The 24,389-nt window shown below is 47.5% G+C and overlaps 1 protein-coding gene across 1 annotated transcript in view; it reads left to right on the top strand.

Annotated features, from left to right (window-relative positions):
- CETP (cholesteryl ester transfer protein) overlaps positions 1–24,389 on the top strand; it is a 112,501-nt gene that overhangs the window by 58,314 nt on the left and 29,798 nt on the right. Inside the window, exon 8 of the mRNA XM_069215803.1 lies at positions 16,456–16,547. Coding sequence (XP_069071904.1) covers positions 16,456–16,547 — 92 coding nt within the window. The remainder of the gene's footprint in view (positions 1–16,455; positions 16,548–24,389) is intronic.

Below are 24,389 nucleotides of genomic sequence, written 5' to 3'. Positions count from 1 at the left end.
TTTAGGCCAATGAATTTTTTGACCCAGTTGAGAGACACCCTAGGATGAGATAGCTAATCAATATATCAATCAATACAGCAATAATGTCATCAATATTTATCACGACAATGCATTTCACTTTAGTCAAAGTCATTAATCAATTCAAAACGCTACCATGACCTTTCAGCCATGAATAACCACACCAATTTAGTAGAATTTTATTCCCTATTAATTACAATCTAGAAGCAAATACGTTAATCTCAACACCAAGAAACATAATAGCATAGTCACGATATGGCAACATTGATAAGATTTCATAAATGCGAGAATCACAAACATCAGAACATAACACGGCGTGAACATAGATCAAATTTGGCAGAGTGTCAATATTGCGTCAATTCAACAAAGCATAGTCTCGGTCGTTTGTGTATTTGCGTCAGTTTAGGTGAACACCTGTCCTAACCACTGATTAGCTTTAGCATGTTGGGCTTCATGCAAAACAATTTAGAACACCAATTTGGAAAACATTTAGCTAAGGTCTCTGTCAAAAGTAAGCAGTTGGTACCTAGAAAGGAAAAGCAAACAGACAAATTACAAATGCATTGTCATAATTACCCTCCAAAGATCAGGTCAGCGCACAGGTTCAGTCTTCGTCTTCAGGACATCAGTCAAATCACCATCAGTCAGAACTCAGCTAAGGGACAAAAGGGGCACTTCCCTCATAAGGAGGAAAGTGTAAATGGGCAGTCTAAGGGTGAGGATGGTTTTAATAAAATCTCAAGTCACCAAACAGAGTGACAGAGTTTCTGGATAAAATCAATAGCATTCCCTAACCCGCCTAAATGACCTCTCTGTGACATGGGTTTTTATCCCTTTTCCGTAGTACATTACCCCAAAATTCTATTGGACATTTACTATACCCCACTATCGTTAACCTATCAGAAAGTACATTAAGTAATCCTAATCTTCACCCCATATTGGTTTACAAGTCTTTGATTGGTCTTCATAATTGACGTCTTCAGAGGTGGCACATCCGGTGACTTCATTCCCTTGTAATTCTTTGCACATCTTTTGGTCAGCAGTTCCATTGTCTTCCCCGGTTTGAATGACCTTGTACATTACATTAATCTACACTGTTTCAATTCATTTATAACATTTAGTTTTCAAGACGAATGGGAAACAGGGAGAAACAGATCTACATGGCTACATTCATCTTCCAAGTTCGAACGAAAAGAACGAGCGGGGTCATGGCCCCTTGTGAGTCAGCACACTGAAAAATAAAAATGCATTTAATATGAGAGCCAGGCAGCTAAACTCCGGCTCATGCTAACTTAAGGACTATGTGGTTTTCAATACAGATTTAATAACGCAAATAATAATATAAGCTCATTTAATCGTAACATAAACATTTTGGTCATCATTATTAGTTTGCGTATACATTGGTGGCCACTCTTCATGGTCACAATTCAAGTGCACGTTTAAGCAAATTGCTATTACTACAGTTTCTATGCGGCATCGTCACACCTTAATTGATAAACATTTCATGTTAATATAGATTAGATAAACTACGCTCTCTCAGTCCCTCCTCTGATGACGTTCGCCATCACACAAACCTTTCCCTTTGACCTTTCACTTTAATTTTTCACCTTACGCATAATGCGCATTTCAACATCTTGTCCCTTATGTGAACTTTCCCAAATTTCATTAAACATCTTCTCCCTTTCATTTTCTTCATTCTTCCTGGTTCTCCTTGTCCAATTTCTTTTAATTTTATCATTAATTTTGCATGCTCCCCATAATCCTAATAGACAGGCCAAAACTATTAATAGACCCCCTAAAATTTTTGCAAGTACCCCATTCCAAATATTGCTAAACCAGCTCCCTACTCTGGCAATTCCTTTTCCAAATTTCTCCCACACTCCAGGTTCCTTCAAGTCTTTCAAATCTGCGCTATCTCTAGTTAGGTTAGTAAGCATACCTCTAATCTTTTTGCTATTGTCCGGTATCAATGAGCAACAATGACGCTCGTTGAGCATCTTGCAGACTCCGCCACTCTTTGCTAAAAGAATGTCTAAAGCATGCCGATTTTGAAGAGTCATAGCTCTTTCTGCAGCAAGTTCAGTATCCATCAGGAGTATGGCCCCTGTAAAATTTGTCAGCATGTTATCCACAATAGTAGACAACATTTGAATCTTTATGGAGTTCAAGATAACCCCTACTGAAGGAATTATGGCTCCAAATATATCTCCAATTACAGCAGCCGCTGTCTCTCGTTTTTGTCTAGCATGTTGTAATTCAGAAGTTTTAGGTATTTGCTTTAAGACATCAATCTGGTAAATCTTTGGGAAAACTATCCCCAAATAACATGTTCCATACCATCCCTTGGGGAGACGGTAATAGGCATTAAGTCCACAGATGTAATAGATCCCAGGAATCGCTTGATCCTGTCCATTTAACATGAATGTCCATTTACTCTGAAACAAAAACACATGTCTACATTCACTCGTTCCCACAAATAGTGGTTTGCTCAGATTTTGGCCTATATATACAAAGCCTCCCTACATGCATTGCATCTATAGCTAGTTTGCCTTGCGTCTTTATTGCAGTGTAAGCATAATCATTTGCATATGTGCGTTTTTCTAACCCCTTTTCTAATCTTTCCTTCAACGCTTTACGTCTATCATCAGTGTGATCTAAGAAGCTTTTCTCTACAGGTGTCAATATGCAGGTCAGATTGTTGAGGTGTGCATAAGCTGTCCCAAATGTAAGCATTGGTTCAAAGAAACCTCTAACTATTTTTATACTATGCTCTTTAGCTAGTCTGTTCAGAAACTCAATCACAGGCACAAAAGAAAACACAACATCCAAATTTGAATAAAAGTATTGCACATGCTCTTGATTATAGAATCTTGTTAATAGCAAGCTACAGCTTATCCCGTAAGTTAGTGGAAGGCTATGATAGGTAACCCCTTCTTGCACTGACGAAGGAATCTTTGTACACACATAACAGTTTCTCGCATCCATTGTCTCAACATACTCATTCAGCAAGCGATAGAAGACATTAGTGGAAAGTTCCCCCTTTGAATTAGTTCCCTCATGCAAAAGTTTTGTATCCTGCTCAAACCTTTCCCATGGTGTTAATGTTGTAGTCTCAGGTTTTGAAGCATTGTTAGTCACTTTCTTATCCAACCACGGCATTCCCACAATCACCCCCACAATTATTATTGCACGCACAATACCTATCATAAGACTCAACCAACCACACACTTTACCCTTCCTGTTACTACCTCTATTATAAGCCATGTCTGTAAAGAATCAGATAGCAGAATAACAATCAACTTGAGGACGATATAAAGCTTTTTTTATTTTTTCTTCTTTGATGCAAAAAGTCTCTTTCTCTCTGCGTATATTTACAGCGTTTCACTCACTCCAGGACCCCTTTTTGTCAAATCAGGTTAGCAGCTTGTCATAATTAGGTTTCTCAAGTCAAATCAGGTTATCAGTGTCTCATCCGGTAATTTATAAGTCTCTTTTCTTTAGTTTTTTCCGTTTTCGATTTTAACAAAGTCTTTTTCTTTGAGTTACTTCAGGTACCGTAGTATTGGCCTGGTGCTTCTTGATCAAAACAGAACGCTAAGAATTCTTGTTGCCATTCAGATGTTGTTGCATATGCCCACTCAGGACCTGTGTACCTTCTATTTGCGGTTCTCTTTCTTTTCAGTCTGCATTCACCTTGTAATTCTCCTTCACTTAGATCTTCTATTCGAGATGTATCAGTCTCTTTTGTTATTGTTTCACCTGGTACGCTTCTTGCTTTTGCAGCCTGTTTCTCTGGCCAGTTATCTCCCTTATGCGTCTTCTTCCGATTTGTCTTTTCAGGACGCTGAACAGCACCATCCTCTTGTACTATGGTGTTTTCTCTTGATGGACCTGCAACTAGCTCAGGGGACGCCGGAGTACTTTGGTCTCTTTCTATTATTTCCCCTTCTTCTTCTTCTGTTTTCTAGCCCAGAGACTTCCCTCTCTGGAACTGTTGTGCCGGAAACTTCAAGTTCCTCATCAGTTGGACACGTTACCTTCTTTGTGTGACTGGCATGTATCCAATTTAGAACGCCTGCACATTTCACAGCAGTAGTTGTTGTCAAAATTACTTGACATGGCCCCTTCCAGCGCGGCTCCAAACATGACTTTCTCACGTGCTTCTTGACAACCACCCAGTCACCAGCTTGTAGGGTGTGACCTGGATCACCGATCGGTGGCAATATGTTAGCTTCTACCTGGTGAGAGAAAGAGCGAATCACATCAGCCAAGCCTTTGCAGTAATCCAACACCATAACATCCGTGATATTCACTAGAGCATTTGCAGGTACTGCGGGTAACCTCAAAGCTCTGCCCATGAGGATCTCATGGGGTGATAGTCCTGTCTTCTTATCAGGGGTGTTCCTCATTGACATCAGCACTAAGGGCAATGCATCTGGCCATTTCATATTGGTAGCTGCGCACATTTTTGCCATTCTTGATTTCAAAGTACCATTCATTTGCTCTACTAATCCTGATGCTTCAGGGCGGTAGCTACAGTGCAGCTTCTGTTCAATGTCCAATGCGGCACACAAGAGTTTAATCACCTCATTGTCAAAGTGTCTGCCCCTATCTGATTCTATAGAGACCGGAAACCCGAACATGGGTATTAGTTCCCTAAGCAACAGCTTTGCAACTGTGAGACTGTCATTTCTACGTGTGGGGTAAGCTTCAATTCAGTGACTAAAAACACACACAATCACCAACACGTACTTCAATCCTCCGCAAACAAGCATTTCAATGAAATCCATTTGCATCTTGCTAAATGGACCACTAGCTCTCCCAATGTGGCTCAAAGTTACTACAGTCCCTTTTCCAGCATTCATCTGTTGACAGATGATGCAACTGTGACAGGTAACCTCTGCGGCATGTCTGAACTTTGGGTTAAACCAATCGATTTTGAATGACCTGATCATTGCGTCTCTCCCGAGGTGAGCCTGTCCATGGTAGAGCCTAGCGAATTGTGACAGAGGACTGTTTGGCAAAACTAATTTCCCCTCCTCTGAGACCCACAAGTCGTCAGCCCTCTGTACACATTGCATTCTTTGCCAGGAGCGTTTTTCCTCTTTGCTAGCACGACCCTGCAGTGTCTTTAACTCATCTAGGGTATCAACCACCCTTAATGCAAGGTTTAAACATGTGTCATTTTCAGTTTGTGACATCAATTCCCACTGATCCTTAAACGATATACAGTTCAATGCGCAAAACCTTGCGACTTGATCTGCATAACCGTTTCCCATGGACACAAAGGGGGTCATTCCGACCCTGGCGGTCCATGACCGCCAGGGCCGGGGACCGTGGAAGCACCGCCAACAGGCTGGCGGTGCTTCCAGGGCCATTCTGACCGCAGCGGAAAAAGCTGCGGTCAGAAAAGGGCAACCGGCGGTTTCCCGCCGGTTTACCCCTGGCCCAAGGAATCCGCCATGGCGGCGCTGCTTGCAGCACCGCCATGGGGATTCCGACCCCCTTCCTGCCATCCTGGTAAATACCGCCAGGAACAGGATGGCGGGAACGGGTGTCGTGGGGTCCCTGGGGGCCCCTGCACAGCCCATGCCACTGGCATGGGCAGTGCAGGGGCCCCCTCACAGGGCCCCATGATGATTTTCAGTGTCTGCAAAGCAGACATTGAAAATCGCGATGGGTGCCACTGCACCCGTCGCACACCAGCAACTCCGCCGGCTCCATTCGGAGTCGGCTTCATCGTTGCTGGGGCTTTCCCGCTGGGCCGGTGGGCGGCCTTTTGGCGGTCGCCCGCCGGCCCAGCGGGAAAGCCAGAATGGCCGCCGCGGTCTTTTGACCGCGGTGCGGTCATTCGGTGGTAACCGCGGTTGGAATGACCGCCAAAGTCTTGTGACTTAACATGAGCACTGCATTTCACCAAGGCAATTTCAAGAGGTAACTGAATCGCATGAAACAAATCCTTAATTTGCTCACCATTTTTTACAGGAGAAGCAGAAGAGGTCAAGAAACCACTCTACGGTCACAATTGGCCAAAATCATGTACAATTCCAAATCTGTATCTGCTGTCAGTATATATAGTGACTCTTAGATTTTCAGCTGCGTGGCATGCCTTAGTAAGGGCAATTAGCTCTGCCAATTGTGCGGAATACACCTTCTCGAGCCAGGAAGCTTCAATGATACCAGCTATGGTACATACAGCGTAACCGGCTCTCAGCATTCCAACTGAGTCTCTCAAACAGGATCCATCAACAAACATAATACAGTCATTTTCTTTTAACTGTGTATCTTGAATATCAGGTTGTGGCTTGGTACATAGTTCTGTTACCTCAAGACAATCGTGCTCAACTTCCTCTTCATTATTAACTTCAGTATTCTCCGCAGGAAGTAGAGTTGCCGGGTTCAACACAGTACATCGTTTCAGCGAAACATTAGGTGACCCCAGTATAATTGTCTCATATTTGGTAAGACGAGTATTTGTCATGTGCTGAGTTTTGGTTCGAGTCAACAAAATTTCAACTGAATGCGGAACCATTACTGTTAGGGGATATCCCATCACTATGCCTTCACACTGCGTGAGGCTCTGACCAACTGCTGCAACTGCGTGCAAACAACCTGGTAAGGCTGCTGCAACGGGGTCCAAGGTAGCTGAAAAATATGCTACAGGGCGATTTGCACCTCCATGGACCTGTGTCAAGACAGACAAAGAACAAGCATCACGTTCATGACAAAACAGTAGAAAAGTCTTTGTGTAATCAGGCATACCCAAAGCTGGTGCCCTGCACATGCACTCTCTGAATTCCATGAATGACTCAAGCTCTTCCTTGGACAAAGCTATGGTATACGGCTCATCCTTGATCTCTTTGCCTGTCAATTTTATCAATGGTTTTGAAATAATCGAGAAGTTGGGTATCCACTGGCAACAGTAGCCCACCATTCCCAAAAACATCCTGACATCTCTCTTCGTTGTTTGGGCGTGTCATTTGCAAAATGGCTGTTTTTCTTTCTTTCGAAATTCTCCTAGACCCTCCTTCAATTAAGTGTCCTAGGTACTTCACTTATTTCTGGCAGTACTGCAGCTTCTTGGGTGACACTTTATGTCCATTCTTTACCAAATGATTCAGTAAAGCAATTGTGTCATACTTACAGTCATCCCTTGTCTTGGATGCAATCAGCAAATCGTCAATGTACTGCACTAGAGTCGAATTAAAAGGCCGTACTAAGGATTCTAAGTCCTTTTTCAATATCTGATTAAAGATGGACGGTGACTCAGAAAACCCTTGAGAAATTTTGCACCAACTGTACACCTTATCCAGGAATTTGAAACTGAATAAAAACTGGCTGTCCTCATGAAGAGGTATTGAAAAGAAGGCCTGTGACAGGTCTCCAACGGTGAACCACTCAGCATCACATGGAACCTGAAACATGATCACTGCTGGATTGGGCACTATGGGGCAACACTTTACCACGATCTCGTTTATTTTTCTTAAGTCCTGCACAATTTGAACCTTCCCACAAGGCTTCTTCAGTCCCATTATCGGTGAATTACATGGGCTGCTCAACACTTCCTTCAGGACTCCCTGTTTCACAAAATCTGCAATTATTTGCGACACTTGAATAAGAACATCCTGTGCCATGTGATATTGTGGCACCTGCGGAAACACTGCATTTGGCTTCACTTGTACTTTAACTGGTTCTACTCCTTTTATCTGTCCCATTTCTTTTCCTGTCAAATCCCACACTTTCTCTGTCACTGTTCCTTGCAACTCGGCAGGTAGATCAATCACTGTAAGCATCGGGAACAATGTAATCAAAGGATAATCTTCATTTGCAGTTCCTGTATCTAACTCTGAGAACTGACCATCATCCCCTTCATCATCACTGTTTGTCTGCACTTCGATTCCATCATTGGAACAGGTAATCGAACATTTTGTCTTGCACAATAAGGGGGTTATTACAACTTTGGAGGAGGTGTTAATCCGTCCCAAATGTGACGGATATACCACCAGCCGTATTACGAGTTCCATAGGATATAGGGGGTCATTCAGACCTTGGCGGACGGCGGAGGCCGTCCGCCAAGGTACCGCCGACAAATGACCGCACTGCGGTCAAAAGACCGCGGCGGCCATTCAAACATTTCCGCTGGGCCGGCGGGCGCTCTCCAAAAGAGCGCCTGCCGGCCCAGCGGAAATGCCCCTGCAACGTGGACGCCGGCTCAGAATTGAGCCGGCGTAGTTGCAGGGGTGCGACGGGTGCAGTTGCACCCGTCGCGTATTTCAGTGTCTGCAAAGCAGACACTGAAATACTTTGTGGGGCCCTCTTACGGGGGCCCCTGCAGTGCCCATGCCATTGGCATGGGCACTGCAGGGGCCCCCAGGGGCCCCGCGGCACCCCCTACCGCCATCCTGTTCATGGCGGGTTTCCCGCCATGAACAGGATGGCGGTAGGGGGTGTCTGAATCCCCATGGCGGCGGAGCGCGCTCCGCCGCCATGGAGGATTCAATGGGGCAGCGGTAAACCGGCGGGACCTTTCTGACCGCGGCTGAACCGCCGCGGTCAGAATGCCCTTGGGAGCACCACCAGCCTGTTGGCGGTGCTCCCGTGGTCGGTGACCCTGGCGGTCACCGGCCACCAGGGTCAGAATGACCCCCACAATGGACTCGCAATACGGCTGGTGGTATATCCGTCACTTTACCGTCACTTTTGGGACGGATTAACACCTCCTCCAAAGTTGTAATAACCCCCTAAGTCTCTTCCAAGTAGGGATACCGGACTCGAATCGCAGACTACAAATGTATGCAGTCCCTGGAAGTTGCCGGTACTGGTTTGCTACTCCAACCACCCTTATGGTACGCCCCGAAAGTGGTAATTTCGGAACCTCTGCACTTGTGACTGTAGAGCGTATAGCTCCAGTATCAAGCAAGAATGAAACCTTGTGACCCATTACCTTTCCTTCTACATAGGGTCCGCTCTGATCTACTTCTAGGGACGCTGCAAGCCTGCACTCTTCGCTATCTGAGCTGTCATCCGACCACTCCTCATTCATTCCATCTTCACCACGCAATGGGAATTGCTGTACTGTACTATTTTGACTCATCACCTGACCCGTGACCTGCTGAGGAAGCATCACCTGCTGCTGTCCCATTGGAGCCATTGGTAATTGCATTTGCTGTCTAGGTACCATGGGAACCCTCTGTTGTACTTGCTGCATTTGCGCTGGATGAACGCGCAGCATTTGCATTTGCTGCATGGGCTGTAACCCTTGCATCTGAATCATGTTATTTTGGAAGTTCGAATTTTGATTTCTCAATTTTGGACATCTCACATTTTGCAATGTACCGACATTAGTGCTTTGTTGAACGACACCATCCTGCACCACATTCGGGCATTCCCGCTTCCAATGTCCCACGCCCCCGCACGCGTGACATGGTGACATCCTTTTCATCCCTTGTGCATCATTTTGAACCACAACAGTATTCAAGTCTGAACTACAATTTACAAAACCTCGACCTCGACCTCTAGGTTGTGCCTGAAACACACCATTCACTTGCGGTTGTTGCTGTGTCATCTGTTGAACTCCATTTCCCTGTATTCCTGCTTGTGCAGCCCTCATCTGCATCACCATCACTTTCTCCTTTAACTTTTTCTGCTTCAGCTCAATTTTGTCACTACAGTATTTTGCACACTGCAACACCTCATCAATCGGCTTTGCTTGCCAACAAATCAAATGGTTCTTAATCATCTGGCTAACCTCTGGTCTCAGCCTTTCAATGAATCTGAACACAAGATAGTTCATGTCTTTCGGCTCAATGGTCTCAGTCCCACTATAATCTTTGAATGCCTTCAACAACCTCTCATAATAAGCATGTATTGGTTCCTTAGCCTCCTGCGAGGTCCGGTCGATTTTCTGCCAATCAGTCACCTTCGGCGACACTTTCTGCTTCAAAAATTCAATCACCTTATGATAGTACTTCATTACCTCCTTATAGGGAGCTCCGGTCACCTTATCTGTTGCCGGCTCCTTCGTCGGCCAGTCTACCCCTCTCTTGCACTCGAGCCACAAATCAGGCGGAACAATGATCTCAAACAGGGTATTCAAGTCTTCCCAAAGACACTTTGCAAGTTTCACAAACCTATCTGTTTGTTGATACCACTCGATCGGTTTCTCCCTCAACCTGGGATAATCATTTGTAAAAAATAGGATGTCTCCTCTGGACCATGGCACATTAATTAAAACTCCACCAGCTGTTTCTCTCATGGGTAGTATTTTTACCGATCCTGTATCGGGTGAAGCTTTAGCCTGACACGACCCCGGACTGTCACCTTTCTCCTTATCTCTTTTCTTTGCCCATCTGCCTTCCCATTTTTCTAACGCTCCCCAGATTTGCGCACTTTGCAGTATTTCCTTCAGATGCACTTTCATTCTGGCAGACCTCATATGCTCAAAGACTTTTGAATCAAAGTCTAACCTGTAACTTCTTTTCAAATGTCTAGTGTTCTCAATATCAATGTTGTACTTGTCTGCCAGGTTTGCTAATCTCTGGTGTACCTTGCCTACCTCTTTAGTAATCTTAGGACACAGATACCTCAATTCTGCTTCTGTGTATGATTCTAATCTGTTTACTCCCATTGTTCCGTCCACTAGTTCAGCAGCTTCAACCCCCAGTCTCACAAAATACAGGTACTCATCTCTCCCTATCCTTTCCGGTTCTATTGCAGTCACTGTAGTCTTCTGCGAAGCATAGGTCTTCTCTAACCACCCATTCAACTGTTGTACTGTAAAACCTTGCAGTGAAATGTTCCCTGCATGCATCATTGGCGATTGTGAAGCGTTCGTACTTATTGTCTGTGGGGTTAACACCCCTAGCCCTGCCTGTCTTATTGCCACCAAGGGTGCTTCAACTGGGCTAAGGTCGATCAAAGACCCTGGTTTTTCAATCGCTTGTTCTCCTGGGGCCATTAACTGAGGGGTTCCTATGGACCCTCCTCTTAGCACATCTTGGGCCGTTACTCCCTGGTCACATACACCAGCCTTACCTTGTGCATACAATGGTACCGGTGGACCAACACTAATTGGCAATGATATTGCGGCAGGTGTCTGACCCGGTCCCAAACTTCGTGGAGCAGCTACTCCAAAAGTCTGATCTAGCGAAGCCGGGGCAGGTATTAACGGAGGACCTGCTGCTGGGTTATATCCCGGTATCAGTTGTGGCCGTGGCTGGGGCAGCAATTGCGGAGTTGACTCAATCTGCATTAACCTCGATTTTGTATATATCGGGTCTGGCGGGACTATCAGATTTGTAGTAGTCTCTAGTACTGAGGCGTCTGGATAGATTCTCTGTATCTGCGGTGGAGGTTGCAACTGTGTCTGTATGTCTGGCGCAGTGGGTACATTGACACCATTCTGTATCAAACCCGTATCACTAGTCTGTGCTGTATCAGTAACTCCCTTCTTCTGCGTCTGGCTCCCAGGATCCGTACTAGTGCTCGGGACATTATCACTCGCCACATAAGGTGGCGGGCGATCATGTAATATACAATCCATAAATTCTTCATCGTCTGAATCATCTTCTTCCTCCCAAGGTCTCTTAGTTTTCTTAGGCTTACTAGAGTCTTTGTCTGATTACAGGTAGCTTTTTTCCCCTGCATCTTGTCTCCCTGTGTCATTGCTGGGAACAATTTCAGTCCATCAACTATTCCCCGTCCCCACATTTTGTTCTCATTATCCCACCTAGCTTCTGCATAAGTCTTTTCTGCTCTTTTTATTTTTCTTTGGAATTTCTATTGTCTATGTTTAAGGGTCATTAAATCCCAAATTGCTAAAGCCTCATACTGAGCTGGCCTTGGAGGTGGTTTTTGTGTACTTAACATCCACCTTAGATTCTCTAGCACCTTTGTATTGAACGTCCCATGTTCTGGGAAAGCTAAACATCCCTCTTTCTCTGTTAATTTGCGCCACTGTTTCATCCATAAACAAGGCGCGACACCTTTTTCTTCCATAAGTATGTAAGCTGGAGTACCCTCAGGCGGTGTAGGCTCCCCTTCACTCGCCATAATGTATGTGTCTCCTTTCAGAGCACTCTTAAAAGCCTTGACAAAATTCATTTTTAAGTTTTCTCTTATTTGTATTTAATCCGAAAATGACTTAGTTCCCAGGACACTCTTCACTCACCTTTCTCAACCTATTGCCTCTCACGGATGGCAGCCAATCCGTGCGTGACCCCTCTCGACAACTGACCTATCTCAGCACGGCACCACTGACATCACACTCACACACTGCAGCTGACAAAGTCTTGCGGCTCGTCCACCCCTCACTGGATTCACACAAAAGTAATGCAAAATTACTGCAAGCACCTTTAAACAACAACACAAATCTGCTGGTTTACTACAGGAAGGGTAACACATTTGCTTCAGAACTTTACAGAGATTTCACTTGAAGCCTCGGCCGCTACTCTCTCCTTCTCAGTTCCCGCATACGCAAGCAGAATTTGTCCCGCAAATCCTACTCTCGACTTGTCAATGGTTCGTCCTAGTGCACTTTAGAACTTGCCAAATCTCCATCGAAGGTTTCATACATACATTTCGACTCAAACTCGACTCGTCAACCACGCCCGATTGACCTATTAAACCGCACAGATTACAACATAAACCAAAGTGTCTCCTACACTTGTCAATATACTCCGGAGTCTTAGACCACGACGGGTCCGTACATAAACAACCAACAACGTGGATAATTTTTTTGCACAAAAGCGCCACACTCATATGAAGTACGCCGACTTCCCTACTCTCATACTATGGAGTACGCCCACTCCTACTAAAACAACATTTACCTGGCCTCAATACACACAGATTTCACAATCACCTGCAAAAAGGCATAAACTGAGCAAGCGCAAAACCCTATACCACACATGCTATGACGCCGAGAACATTCACAACTCACTTAGGCAGGCTCCGAGATCCCGGGAAAGTCAAGGTGAATTTAGAAACACATCATACCTCCAATTTGCATTATCACAGAAAAACAATTTAAACAATGATTCTCCGTTCTAGGGCCCAAAAGGGCCAAACCGTCGCTCTGCTACCAGAAACTGCTAATGCGTCCCTTTATGATAATTTATTTCACATCAGGACTCGTTTTAGGCCAATGAATCTTTTGATCCAGTTGAGAGACACCATAGGACGAGATAGCTAATCAATATATCAATCAATACATCAATAACGTCATCAATATTTATCACGACAATGCATTTCACTTTAGTCAAAGTCATTAATCAATTCAAAACGCTACCATGACCTTTCAGCCATGAATAACCACACCAGTTTAGTAGAATTTTATGAATTTTATTCCCTATTAATTACAATCTAGAAGCAAATGTGTTAATCTCAACACCAAGAAACATAATAGCATAGTCACGATATGGCAACTTTGATAAGATTTCATAAATGCGAGAATCACAAACATCAGAACATAACACGGCGTGAACATAGATCAAATTTGGCAGAGTGTCAATATTGCATCAATTCAACAAAGCATAGTCTCGGCCGTTTGTCTATTTGCGTCAGTTTAGGTGAACACATGTCCTAACCACTGATTAGCATTAGCATGTTGGGCTTCATGCAAAACAATTTAGAACACCAATTTGGAAAACATTTAGCTAAGGTCTCTGTCAAAAGTAAGCAGTTGGTACCTAGAAAGGAAAAGCAAACAGACAAATTACGAATGCATTGTCATAATTACCCTCCAAAGATCAGGTCAGCGCACAGGTTCAGTCTTCGTCTTCAGGACATCAGTCAAATCACCATCAGTCAGAACTCAGCTAAGGGACAAAAGGGGCACTTCCCTCATAAGGAGGAAAGTGTAAATGGGCAGTCTAAGGGTGAGGATGGTTTTAATAAAATCTCAAGTCACCAAACAGAGTGACAGAGTTTCTGGATAAAATCAATAGCATTCCCTAACCCGCCTAAATGACCTCTCTGTGACATGGGTTTTTATCCCTTTTCCGTAGTACATTCCCCCAAAATTCTATTGGACATTTACTATACCCCACTATCTTTAACCTATCAGAAAGTACATTAAGTAATCCTAATCTTCACCCCATATTGGTTTACAAGTCTTTGATAGGTCTTCAGAATTGACGTCTTCAGAGGTGGCACATCCGGTGACTTCATTCCCTTGTAATTCTTTGCACATCTTTTGGTCAGCAGTTCCAATGTCTTCCCCGGTTTGAATGACCTTGTACATTACATTAATCTACACTGTTTCAATTCATTTATAACATTTAGTTTTCAAGACGAATGGGAAACAGGGAGAAACAGATCTACATGGCTACATTCATCTTCCAAGTTCGAAGGAAAAGAACGAGCGGGGTCAGGGCCACTTGTGAGTCAGCACACTGAAAAATAAAAATGCATTTAATATGAGAGCCAGGCAGCTAAACTCCGGCTCATGCTAACTTAAGGCCTATGAGGTTTTCAATACAGATTTAATAACGCAAATATTAATATAAACTCATTTAATCGTAACATAAACATTTTGGTCACCATTATTAGTTTGCGTATAAATTGGTGGCCACTCTTCGTGGTCACAATTCAAGTGCACGTTTAAGCAAATTGCTATTACTACAGTTTCTATGCGGCATCATCACACCTTAATTCATAAACATTTCATGTTAATATAGATTATATAAGCTACGCTCTCTCACTTTCTATCCATGAACACACTTTATTCCAAGGAGCCCTTTCATGAACCTCTTTATTATGCTTCTGAGGCCTTCAATGATGTCTTTGAGGCATATCCTTGCCATTGGTTCATTTTCTGCTGAATGTTTGAGCTCTGTGAGCTCATCAGTCATGTCATTGAACCATTTTGTGATGTAATCAAACGGATCTGTTATCAATTACAATCTTTCATGATTGCCTTGAAAGTTATAGCTCACACTGAAGCGTTTCCAATGTCACTGAGCTCCATGAGCACACAATCATGCCATTTGACCAAAGTGTTGTAATTATTCTTCTTTGTCATGCAGCGGATCTTTTACATGTAGGCCTTGAGCACTGTTGTTGCGAGTCGGTTTGTCATTTACTGACCCATGTGCACAAAAAACATAGGGGGTGATTCTAATTCTGGCGGGCGGCGGAGGCCGCCCGCCAGAATTCCGCCCCCATAATACCGCTCCGCGGTCAGAAGACCGCGGAGGGTATTATGAGTTTTTCCCTGGGCTGGGGGGCGGTCTCCAAAAGACCGCCCGCCAGCCCAGGGAAAAACTCCCTTCCCACGAGGATGCCGGCTCGTAATCGAGCCGACAGAGTGGGAAGGTACGACGGGTGCAGTAGCACCCGTCGCGTATTTCAGTGTCTGCAAGGCAGACACTGAAATACCTTGCGGGGCCCTCTTACGGGGGCCCCTGCCGTGCCCATGCCATTGGCATGGGCACGGCAGGGGCCCCCAGGGGCCCCGCGACCCCCCCTACCGCCATCCTGTTCATGGCGGCTTTCCCGCCATGAACAGGATGGCGGTAGGGGGGTCAGAATCCCCCATGGCGGCGCAGCAAGCTGCGCCGCCATGGGGGATTCTGAGGGCAGCGGTAAACCGGCGGGAGACCGCCGGTTTACCCTTTCTGACCGCGGCCAAAGCGCCGCGGTCAGAATGCCCTGCGGGGCACCGCCGGCCTGTCGGCGGTGCTCCCGCCGACCCTCGCCCCGGCGGTCGAAGACCGCCGGGGTTAGAATCAGCCCCATAATGTTGTTAAACCCTTCTGTGAGGTAATTGATCTTGGTCATGTATTGTGCTCTTTCATCACAACCTGCACCCTGTAGTTGTCACAGAGGGCCTGAGCCACAAAAAGACGTACTTGTAGTTACGTTACAAATGCAGAGTCTCTGCACGCGTGGCGGAGTCTCCACACTCGTGGTGGAATCTCCAAACAGCGCACTGAGGGAAGCGCACTATGCGGAGATTCCACCACAAGCGCAGAGACTCCACACTCGTGGCTTTACTACACCTAGGTCCCTTCGTGAATCCGGCCCAGAGTCCTTTTGTGATGTCGTTAAACCTTTCATTATATTATTGACTACAGAGAGCATCTACATCATTTTACTTGGATGTTTTGTGACATGATAGAATGCTCTGTTATGTCTTGTGAATTTTAACGAACCTCGTTTCCAAAATACCGTAATTATACAGCTCTTACATTTTTGGTGTGCAAAGATCTTCCTAATATTTATAGATTTCACAACGGCCTTCTGTAGTTCTGCCTCGTAGAGAAAACGGGCTGCATCAGTCACTTCAGAGTCTGTCACGTGAACCTCGCCCTAGAGCTATTTATGTGCACGAAGATAACGCAACCATCACTTTAGACTCCTCGGGATAAGAAAACGAGAATGCATGAGGCTCACTCACCTACAGGTTTGACATGCTTGTTCCCATTTTCCTTCTTTCAGAAAATTTCCTCAGTGATGGGGATATAGGAGTGGACATTTCAGTGGCCGCATCTCCGCAAATAAAGTCAAATTATGTGGAATCACATCATAAGGTGAGTTGCCCTTGAAATTATTGGCTTATAGAAGTCAGTAGTTGTGTGCTAGGTGACATATTTGGTTTAGAGTAAATATTTTTGATTTACAGTCTTGGATCTGTCTCTAGGCCCACACAGTTTCCAGATGTCCCAGTTAGTGAAATGTGATTTGTAGCGGCAAGAAAGACAAATCTTATCATACATGGAATTATTTAGACAGCGCTCCACATGGCCCACGCCATTTTGCATATAGACTGCAGCATGTTAGAACATTCTATTTATTATGCAAGAAAGCGCAGTGTGTTGCACTGTTGGGTAATCTAGAAGTCATTGAAGAATGCGGAGGGAACAGGGGCCTGGAACTGAAGGGATGGAAAGCAGAGGCGCTGGTACCCGTACCTAAAAGCTTCTCCTCTTCCCTGTCTCATGTTCCCCTTCATTTGTTGGGTCGCAGGTGTTTCTAGACAAAAAAACTTATCGTTTGAGGATAATCTGGGATAGGAACCTCGGGATGAACAATACACACACAATAATAGGAAAAGGAGGAAATATGATACTCATCTGACTTTTAGAGTACCATGCATCAGAATAACGCAAGTTTAATAAAAATTGCCCTTATCCACTCACAGTGGCATGGTTCATCATCGGGCTTGCTGCAACATCCCACACTAACCAACGTCAGAGATGGACCAAAAGAAATTCGGGGAAAGATAATACAAAACTCATATGTAGGGATCTAGTCAGCAGAACAAACAAAAATAATGCCTAAAACTATCTCATGGGAGTCCTACACAACTTTTACTCATGGGCTCCATGGATAGGATTAAAAAGATTTACCACAGTGATGAACTGGGGCTATTATTGTCCCTTCATCCATACTATCTGCTCTCTTGTCTTTTGTTTTTTCTTTTTCCAAATTCCTTTTGCTCCATCCCTGGTGTTGGGTAGCGCGGGATGTTGTAGCAAGCCCGGTGATGAAGCATGCCACTATGAGTGGGTCGAAAAGTCAGATGAGTATCATATTTCCTCCTTTTCCTATTTTTGTGTGTGTATGGTTAACTTAAGTAAGGGAGGATGGAAAAGGAGAAGTACCTCTCTCCCCTTCTGTTGTGTGTAGAGAACCTTGGGGTGAAATCAAAGGAAAAGTCTGCTGTTCAGAGTGGGATCTTTGGGAATAAACAACTTATTATGGTTTTGTCCTTTATCCATCCCATGAAAGTGCTCTGTGGCAGTCTCATTGCATATACAAACTTAATTTGACTATCAGATGCTTTCTAGGAGTCACCTAATTAGCATTAAGGGCATCTGCAGTGTTCCAGTCTCATCTCTTTATTATTTAAGTTATAGAATTGTAACCTAGTGACCATAATTTAGAGCTTTTCGTGGTGTCATTTTAATGTGATTTAGTTAAGTACCACACAACCTTTGAAGTGCTGTTATATTACCTTTTTGGACAAACTAATAACAGAAGAAGCTAAGAGGCACTCTGCATCAGCTTATGGTCTTACATGGTCTATGGTCTAAAGAGTGTATTTCATTCTGATTATGACTTCAGGTTAAGGACACTTTGGAATGCACATATGAGGACAACCAATGACTGGGAATTTGCAGCCCTCAATGAACCAGCAGTCACAGTAGACAGATATGTGATAGGAGTCAGGTTATACAAGACTAAATCAAAAGGGACACTACTAGCCCACACCGAAACTGTGGCGACTGTCTGGAGAGAGGTGACAGTATTCTTAGGGTGGAATGGCACTTCAGTGGGCCTACCACCACTCTAGGATAGCAACACAATACATGCAGTGGGAAACCATGAGTGGTTCACAAAATGGGACTTGATAGGTGGCCTATGACAAGATACAAATTGGCAAACAATGAAAAATACAGTTTTCTGCAAATTAGACATGCCCTGTTCTCACATATTAAAAAAGGGACCATACTGGTAGAGTCAACCTCCCTCCCGCCCCCCCCCGCCAGAGTACAAGTTGCTGGCAGACCCCTGACCAATGGCACAGTATCATCGGTTTACAAAAAGATTCTCAATAACTCCAGCGGCAACCTCCAGTAATTGAAAACTGACTGGGAAAAAGACATGGGTGAATTTAAAGAGGAAGCACTAGGGGGCCAGAGGGAAATCGCTATAAGGGCAGCATTGCCACTCATACCAGTCCGCATCCTACATAAATCATATAACTTGAGAACGATCCTACATATGATAGGTAAGAGTACATCACAGATGTGTGTCCGGGAATGTGGCCAGGTAGGTTCCTTCAGTCACATTCTGTGGGAACGTACAAAGATACAGAGCGATTGGATGAAGCTCTAGGAATATATGACATGTAACAGGTCTACCAATCACAAGAACAGTGAAGTGGTTTGTACTAAATATAAGGGGAGACAGGAAAGCACTGAAATACTCAAAATTAGGGGTGGCACTCGGCCTAATGGTGGTGAAATTAAATATGGCCAGGCGGTGGGGACCTTGGGCGGCACCAGATGTCGTTGGCTGTAAAAAGGACATCGACTGGTGCATGCAAGAGAGGAGGGTGGTCTTCAAGGGAAGGGACTACCTCAAGAAATGGGAGAAACTATGGAACGCACAGAGGTCCTATTGAAGGCTCTAAAAATGGGGGTGGGGTGGCTCAGGGAGATTGAGTCTATATCAGCACTTAAAAAATGAAAGGTCGGTGACAAATTGTTGTTGTAATCATTTGTTAAAATCTAATAAAAATATATATTTAAAAAAAAAGGATATTTTGTTTTTGTTACAATCTAAAACCGACTAGTGGGAAATGTCATGTTGGTTATGTGTAGAGGTGTACTTTACCAATGCATTGTATTGTTCTATTTTATGAATGTCCAACGAGGGAAGAGCCACAGTGATGACTGTGGATGTATTTCCTGTTTATGATGGGACATTTTCATATTGATTGTGGAGTATATAAAATTCTACCCATGTAAATAATTCACATATCAGTGTGGCTAATTTGTTGTGCGTTGGGCCAAAATGATGTGTATGGTGAGAGCAGTGCTCAATTTGTAAAAGAATAACTATCCGGACCAAATATTTGCTCAGAAGCTCATAGTTGAGGGTGTGGAATACCGAGGTGACCTAGTCTTGATTCCACCTCATAGCTCTTTCACTCATCAGCAGCCTCTTTTTCTCACTCTTACAGCCCCTTTTCTATCACTGCTTTCTCCCTTTGTTATTGTTCTTCCATGTTTCTGTTCCTCATTTTAACCCCTTTTGTATTTTTCTCTCTTGCTTTGGTAAAATTCTGAAGAGCAAAAATTTAAGTGCTGGTCCCCAACAATGAGTGCCGTTGGGCCCCGCCTGCAAACACCAGCTCAAATTAAGCACTGAGTGAAAACCTTAGAGGAGTCATTTAACAGACATTTCTTGGTTTCAATTACACATTTACTACTTTCATATATCATTATGGGGGTGATTCTAACCCTGGCGGTCGGTGTTAAAGCGGCGGCCAACCCGCCAACAGGCTGGCGGTAAAAAATATGGGATTCTGACCCTGGCGGGAACCGCCAACACAGACAGCCACCTTAACACTCCGACCGCCACGGCGGTACAAACAAACAGCGCGGGGGTCACCGCCAACAGACAGGCGGCAGACAATGTACCGCCCACACTATTCCAACTCACCAATCCGCCACCTTTTCCGGGGCGGGAGCACCGCCGATAAAAACACGGCGGAAACAGACTACGGACGGGAAAACGCTCACCACTACGCACTCCAGGAGGAAGGAGGACAGCATGGAACCCGAATTAAACATCCTACCTGCTCTCGTCTACCTTCTCATCTACCACGAGTACGAAGTCCGGCGCAGATGACAACGGTGAGTACTGCACCTACGACACACGGGAGGGGGAGGACGAAAGGTTACGGGCACACACATATGCGACCCCCCCCTCCCCAACTATGTACTCACCAATGCAGCGCACCAAGTCACAGTGACACCACCCAAACACCCCTGAAAAATGCTAGGACATAATCATATTTTGAATAAATATTTATGTACCAAAAAGCTCCAGAAAATTACCGTACAACCATGAAAGATATCCACAACAAAACTAATGACACACACATCAGTGTATAACTGAAGTACCAAGTCCTGCACAACCTACGATTTCAGCATGTCCGTGGGCCAAAGTCTTGAGAAACAAGGGCAAAGCCCACACAGGAGACCTGAGTCCTTTGGAGAGAACACTGCAGGGGCATCAGATGTAAAAACTACAGGCACCTCAGGGGGAAGGGAAGGGGGGGGCACCACAGCCACATGAGTCCACGACGCCAGATCCACGAGGAGCCACCATGCCCACGGGACCATCCTGGGGAGTGCAAAGCCACAGTCTCTCAATGTCTCTACAGTGGGTGGGCTGCCCACTGGGCCATCCTGGGGAGTGCAAAGCCACAGTCTCTCAATGTCTCTACAGTGGGTGGGCTGCCCACTGGACCATCCTGGGGAGTGCAAAGCCACAGTCTCTCAAGTCTCTGCAGTGGGTGGATTGCCCACTGGACCATCCTGGGGAGTGCAAAGCCACAGTCTCTCAATGTCTCTACAGTGGGTGGGCTGCCCACTGGACCATCCTGGGGAGTGCAAAGCCACAGTCTCTCAATGTCTCTACAGTGGGTGGGCTGCCCACTGGACCATCCTGGGGAGTGCAAAGCCACAGTCCATCAGGTGGATGACAGTCTCCACTGGTCAAGGAGGAGGCATGGTGGGCACAGTGAACCATAAACGGTGCTTGCGACGGCGGTGCCCAGCGGAGCGGTACTTGAGAGGAAGGGCCCAGCGGAGCGGTGCTTGAGAAGAAGGGCCCAGCGGAGCGGTGCTTGAGAAGAAGGGCCCAGCGGAGCGGTGCTTGAGACGGCGGGGCCCAGCGGAGCGGTGCTTGAGAGGAAGGGCCCAGCGGAGCGGTGCTTGAGAAGAAGGGCCCAGCGGAGCGGTGCTTGAGAAGAAGGGCCCAGCGGAGCGGTGCTTGAGACGGCGGTGCCCAGCGGAGCGGTGCTTGAGGCGGCGGGGCCCAGCGGAGCGGTGCTTGAGAAGAAGGGCCCAGCGGAGCGGTGCTTGAGACGGCGGTGCCCAGCGGAGCGGTGCTTGAGGCGGCGGGGCCCAGCGGAGCGGTGCTTGAGAAGAAGGGCCCAGCGGAGCGGTGCTTGAGAAGAAGGGCCCAGCGGAGCGGTGCTTGAGACGGCGGGGCCCAGCGGAGCGGTGCTTGAGAGGAAGGGCCCAGCGGAGCGGTGCTTGAGAGGAAGGGCCCAGCGGAGCGGTGCTTGAGAAGAAGGGCCCAGCGGAGCGGTGCTTGAGAAGAAGGGCCCAGCAGAGCGGTGCTTGAGAAGAAGGGCCCAGCGGAGCGGTGCTTGAGACGGCGGTGCCCAGCGGAGCGGTGCTTGAGGCGGCGGGGCCCAGCGGAGTGGTGCTTGAGAAGAAGGGCCCAGTGGAGCGGTGCTTGAGAAGAAGGGCCCAGCGGAGCGGTGCTTGAGAAGAAGGGCCCAGCGGAGCGGTGCTTGAGACGGCGGGGCCCAGCGGAGCGGTGCTTGAGAAGAAGGGCCCAGCGGAGCGGTGCTTGAGAAGAAGGGCCCAGCGGAGCGGTGCTTGAGACGGCGGGGCCCAGCGGAGCGGTGCTTGAGAAGAAGGGCCCAGCGGAGCGGTGCTTGAGACGGCGGGGCCCAGCGGAGCGGTGCTTGAGAGGAAGGGCCCAGCGGAGCGGTGCTTGAGAAGAAGGGCCCAGCGGAGCGGTGCTTGAGACGGCGGGGCCCAGCGGAGCGGTGCTTGAGAGGAAGGGCCCAGCGGAGCGGTGCTTGAGAAGAAGGGCCCAGAGGAGTGGTGCTTGAGACGGCGGGGCCCTGTTCAGCGGTGCTCTTCTCCACGGCGGGCCCTGTTCAGCAGTGCTCTTCTCCACGGCGGGGCCCTGTTCAGCGGTGCTCTTCTCCACGGCGGGCCCTGTTCAGCGGTGCTCTTCTCCACGGCGGGGCCCTGTTCAGCGGTGCTCTTCTGCACCGCGGGCCCTGTTCAGCGGTGCTCTTCTCCATGGCGGGCCCTGTTCAGCGGTGCTCTTCTCCACGGCGGGGCCCTGTTCAGCGGTGCTCTTCTCCACGGCGGGCCCTGTTCAGCGGTGCTCTTCTCCACGGCGGGGCCCTGTTCAGCGGTGCTCTTCTGCACCGCGGGCCCTGTTCAGCGGTGCTCTTCTCCACGGCGGGCCCTGTTCAGCGGTGCTCTTCTCCATGGCGGGGCCCTGTTCAGCGGTGCTCTTCTCCACGGCGGGTCCTGTTCAGCGGTGCTCTTCTCCACGGCGGGGCCCTGTTCAGCGGTGTTCTTCTGCACCGCGGGCCCTGTTCAGCGGTGCTCTTCTCCACGGCGGGGCCCTGTTCAGCGGTGCTCTTCTCCACGGCGGGCCCTGTTCAGCGGTGCTCTTCTCCACGGCGGGGCCCTGTTCAGCGGTGCTCTTCTGCACCGCGGGCCCTGTTCAGCGGTGCTCTTCTCCACGGCGGGCCCTGTTCAGCGGTGCTCTTCTGCACCGCGGGCCCTGTTCAGCGGTGCTCATCCAGCAGGTCAAGGGAGCCAGACCTGGCCTCGACTCCCTGCTCAGTCGCCCTCGGACCGTGACGTATCTGGACCCTTCGGGGACGGACTCCTGGCCTCCTTAGTGTCCTCCTTCCCAGCTGGGATGTGGCATGTGGGGTCCACCTTCTCCGCGCTCCTGCTGCCCTTCCGCTCCTTTGATGGGGCTCTCGGGCCCTTGCCTCCCCCAGATGGTGTGGGTGGTGAAGTGGCCGCACATTGCTCCTTGGGGGCAGCCCTGTCGGTCCTCGCACGGCGGTCCTTGTTTTTGCGGGTCCTCTTGCCGGGGGGGGGGCTGGACGTGTCCTTGCTGCTGATCGATGTGTCACTGCTGGCAAAGGGTGGGCTCCAGAACCCAGGCACAACAGTGACACCCGAAGCTGGGCTGGTGGTGGCTGCGGTGCTCTTGGGACTCTTTGAAGATGGATGGGGGAGGTCATCGGGGGGAAAGAGGTTAAGGTTAGCCAGGAAAAGTTTTTTTGGGCCAAGGTAAAGGGTAGGAGAAGTGGAGATGGAAGTGGAGGTAGAGGATGTGGTTGTAGGAGAGTCAGGTGTGCTGTCATTGGGTGAAGGTGCTGGTGCTGTAGGCTGTCGTGAGGTGGATGGCTGTTGGGTGGGTGGCTGCCTGCGTTTGTGTGTCTTGGAAGAGGGGGTGACAGACTCAGTGGGAGAGGATACAGGGGATGTGTACATGGCAGTGGGGGTGGTGACTGCACGAGTGTGGACTGTACTGGAGGGTGAGGTGGTGATGGAAGCACTGGCTGATGTTGGGGTGCATGCAGGTGTGAGTGTAGACGTCACAGGGAGGGAGGAGGGAGACGAGGAGGAGGGGGACACAGGGGTGGCAGTGGCTGTTGGCATGTCTGCATCTGGGTGTTGCTCGGGTGAGTGTTTGCGGGATCTGTGGTGCTTGTGTTTGGATGAGCTGCTCTTGGGTGTTGAGGTGTGTGCAGGCTGGTCTGATGGTGTGGATGGGATAGGCTGAGGAACAGGAGACAGAGACAGGCTGGAGGCAGTCAGAAGAGGGAGGCTGGAAACAGGGACAATGGCTGCCGTCAGTGCTGAGGCCAGAGCAGTGAACGCTCGTTGATGGGCAGCCTGACCCGAATGAATGCCCTCCAGGTACGCATTGCTCTGTTGCACCTCCCTTTGCACACCCTGGATGGCATTCAAAAGGGTCGTCTGCCCAACAATGAGCGTCCTTACCAGGTCAATGAGCTCCGCACTGAGGGCAGCAGGGGCAACAGGGGCAGGGGCTGAGGTGCCTGGGGCGAAGGA

Source organism: Pleurodeles waltl, chromosome 12 (assembly GCF_031143425.1).
Source record: "Pleurodeles waltl isolate 20211129_DDA chromosome 12, aPleWal1.hap1.20221129, whole genome shotgun sequence".
NCBI lineage: Eukaryota > Metazoa > Chordata > Amphibia > Caudata > Salamandridae > Pleurodeles > Pleurodeles waltl.
The sequence above is the reverse complement of the archived record's forward strand: the minus strand, read 5'-3'. Positions and strand labels throughout refer to the sequence as shown.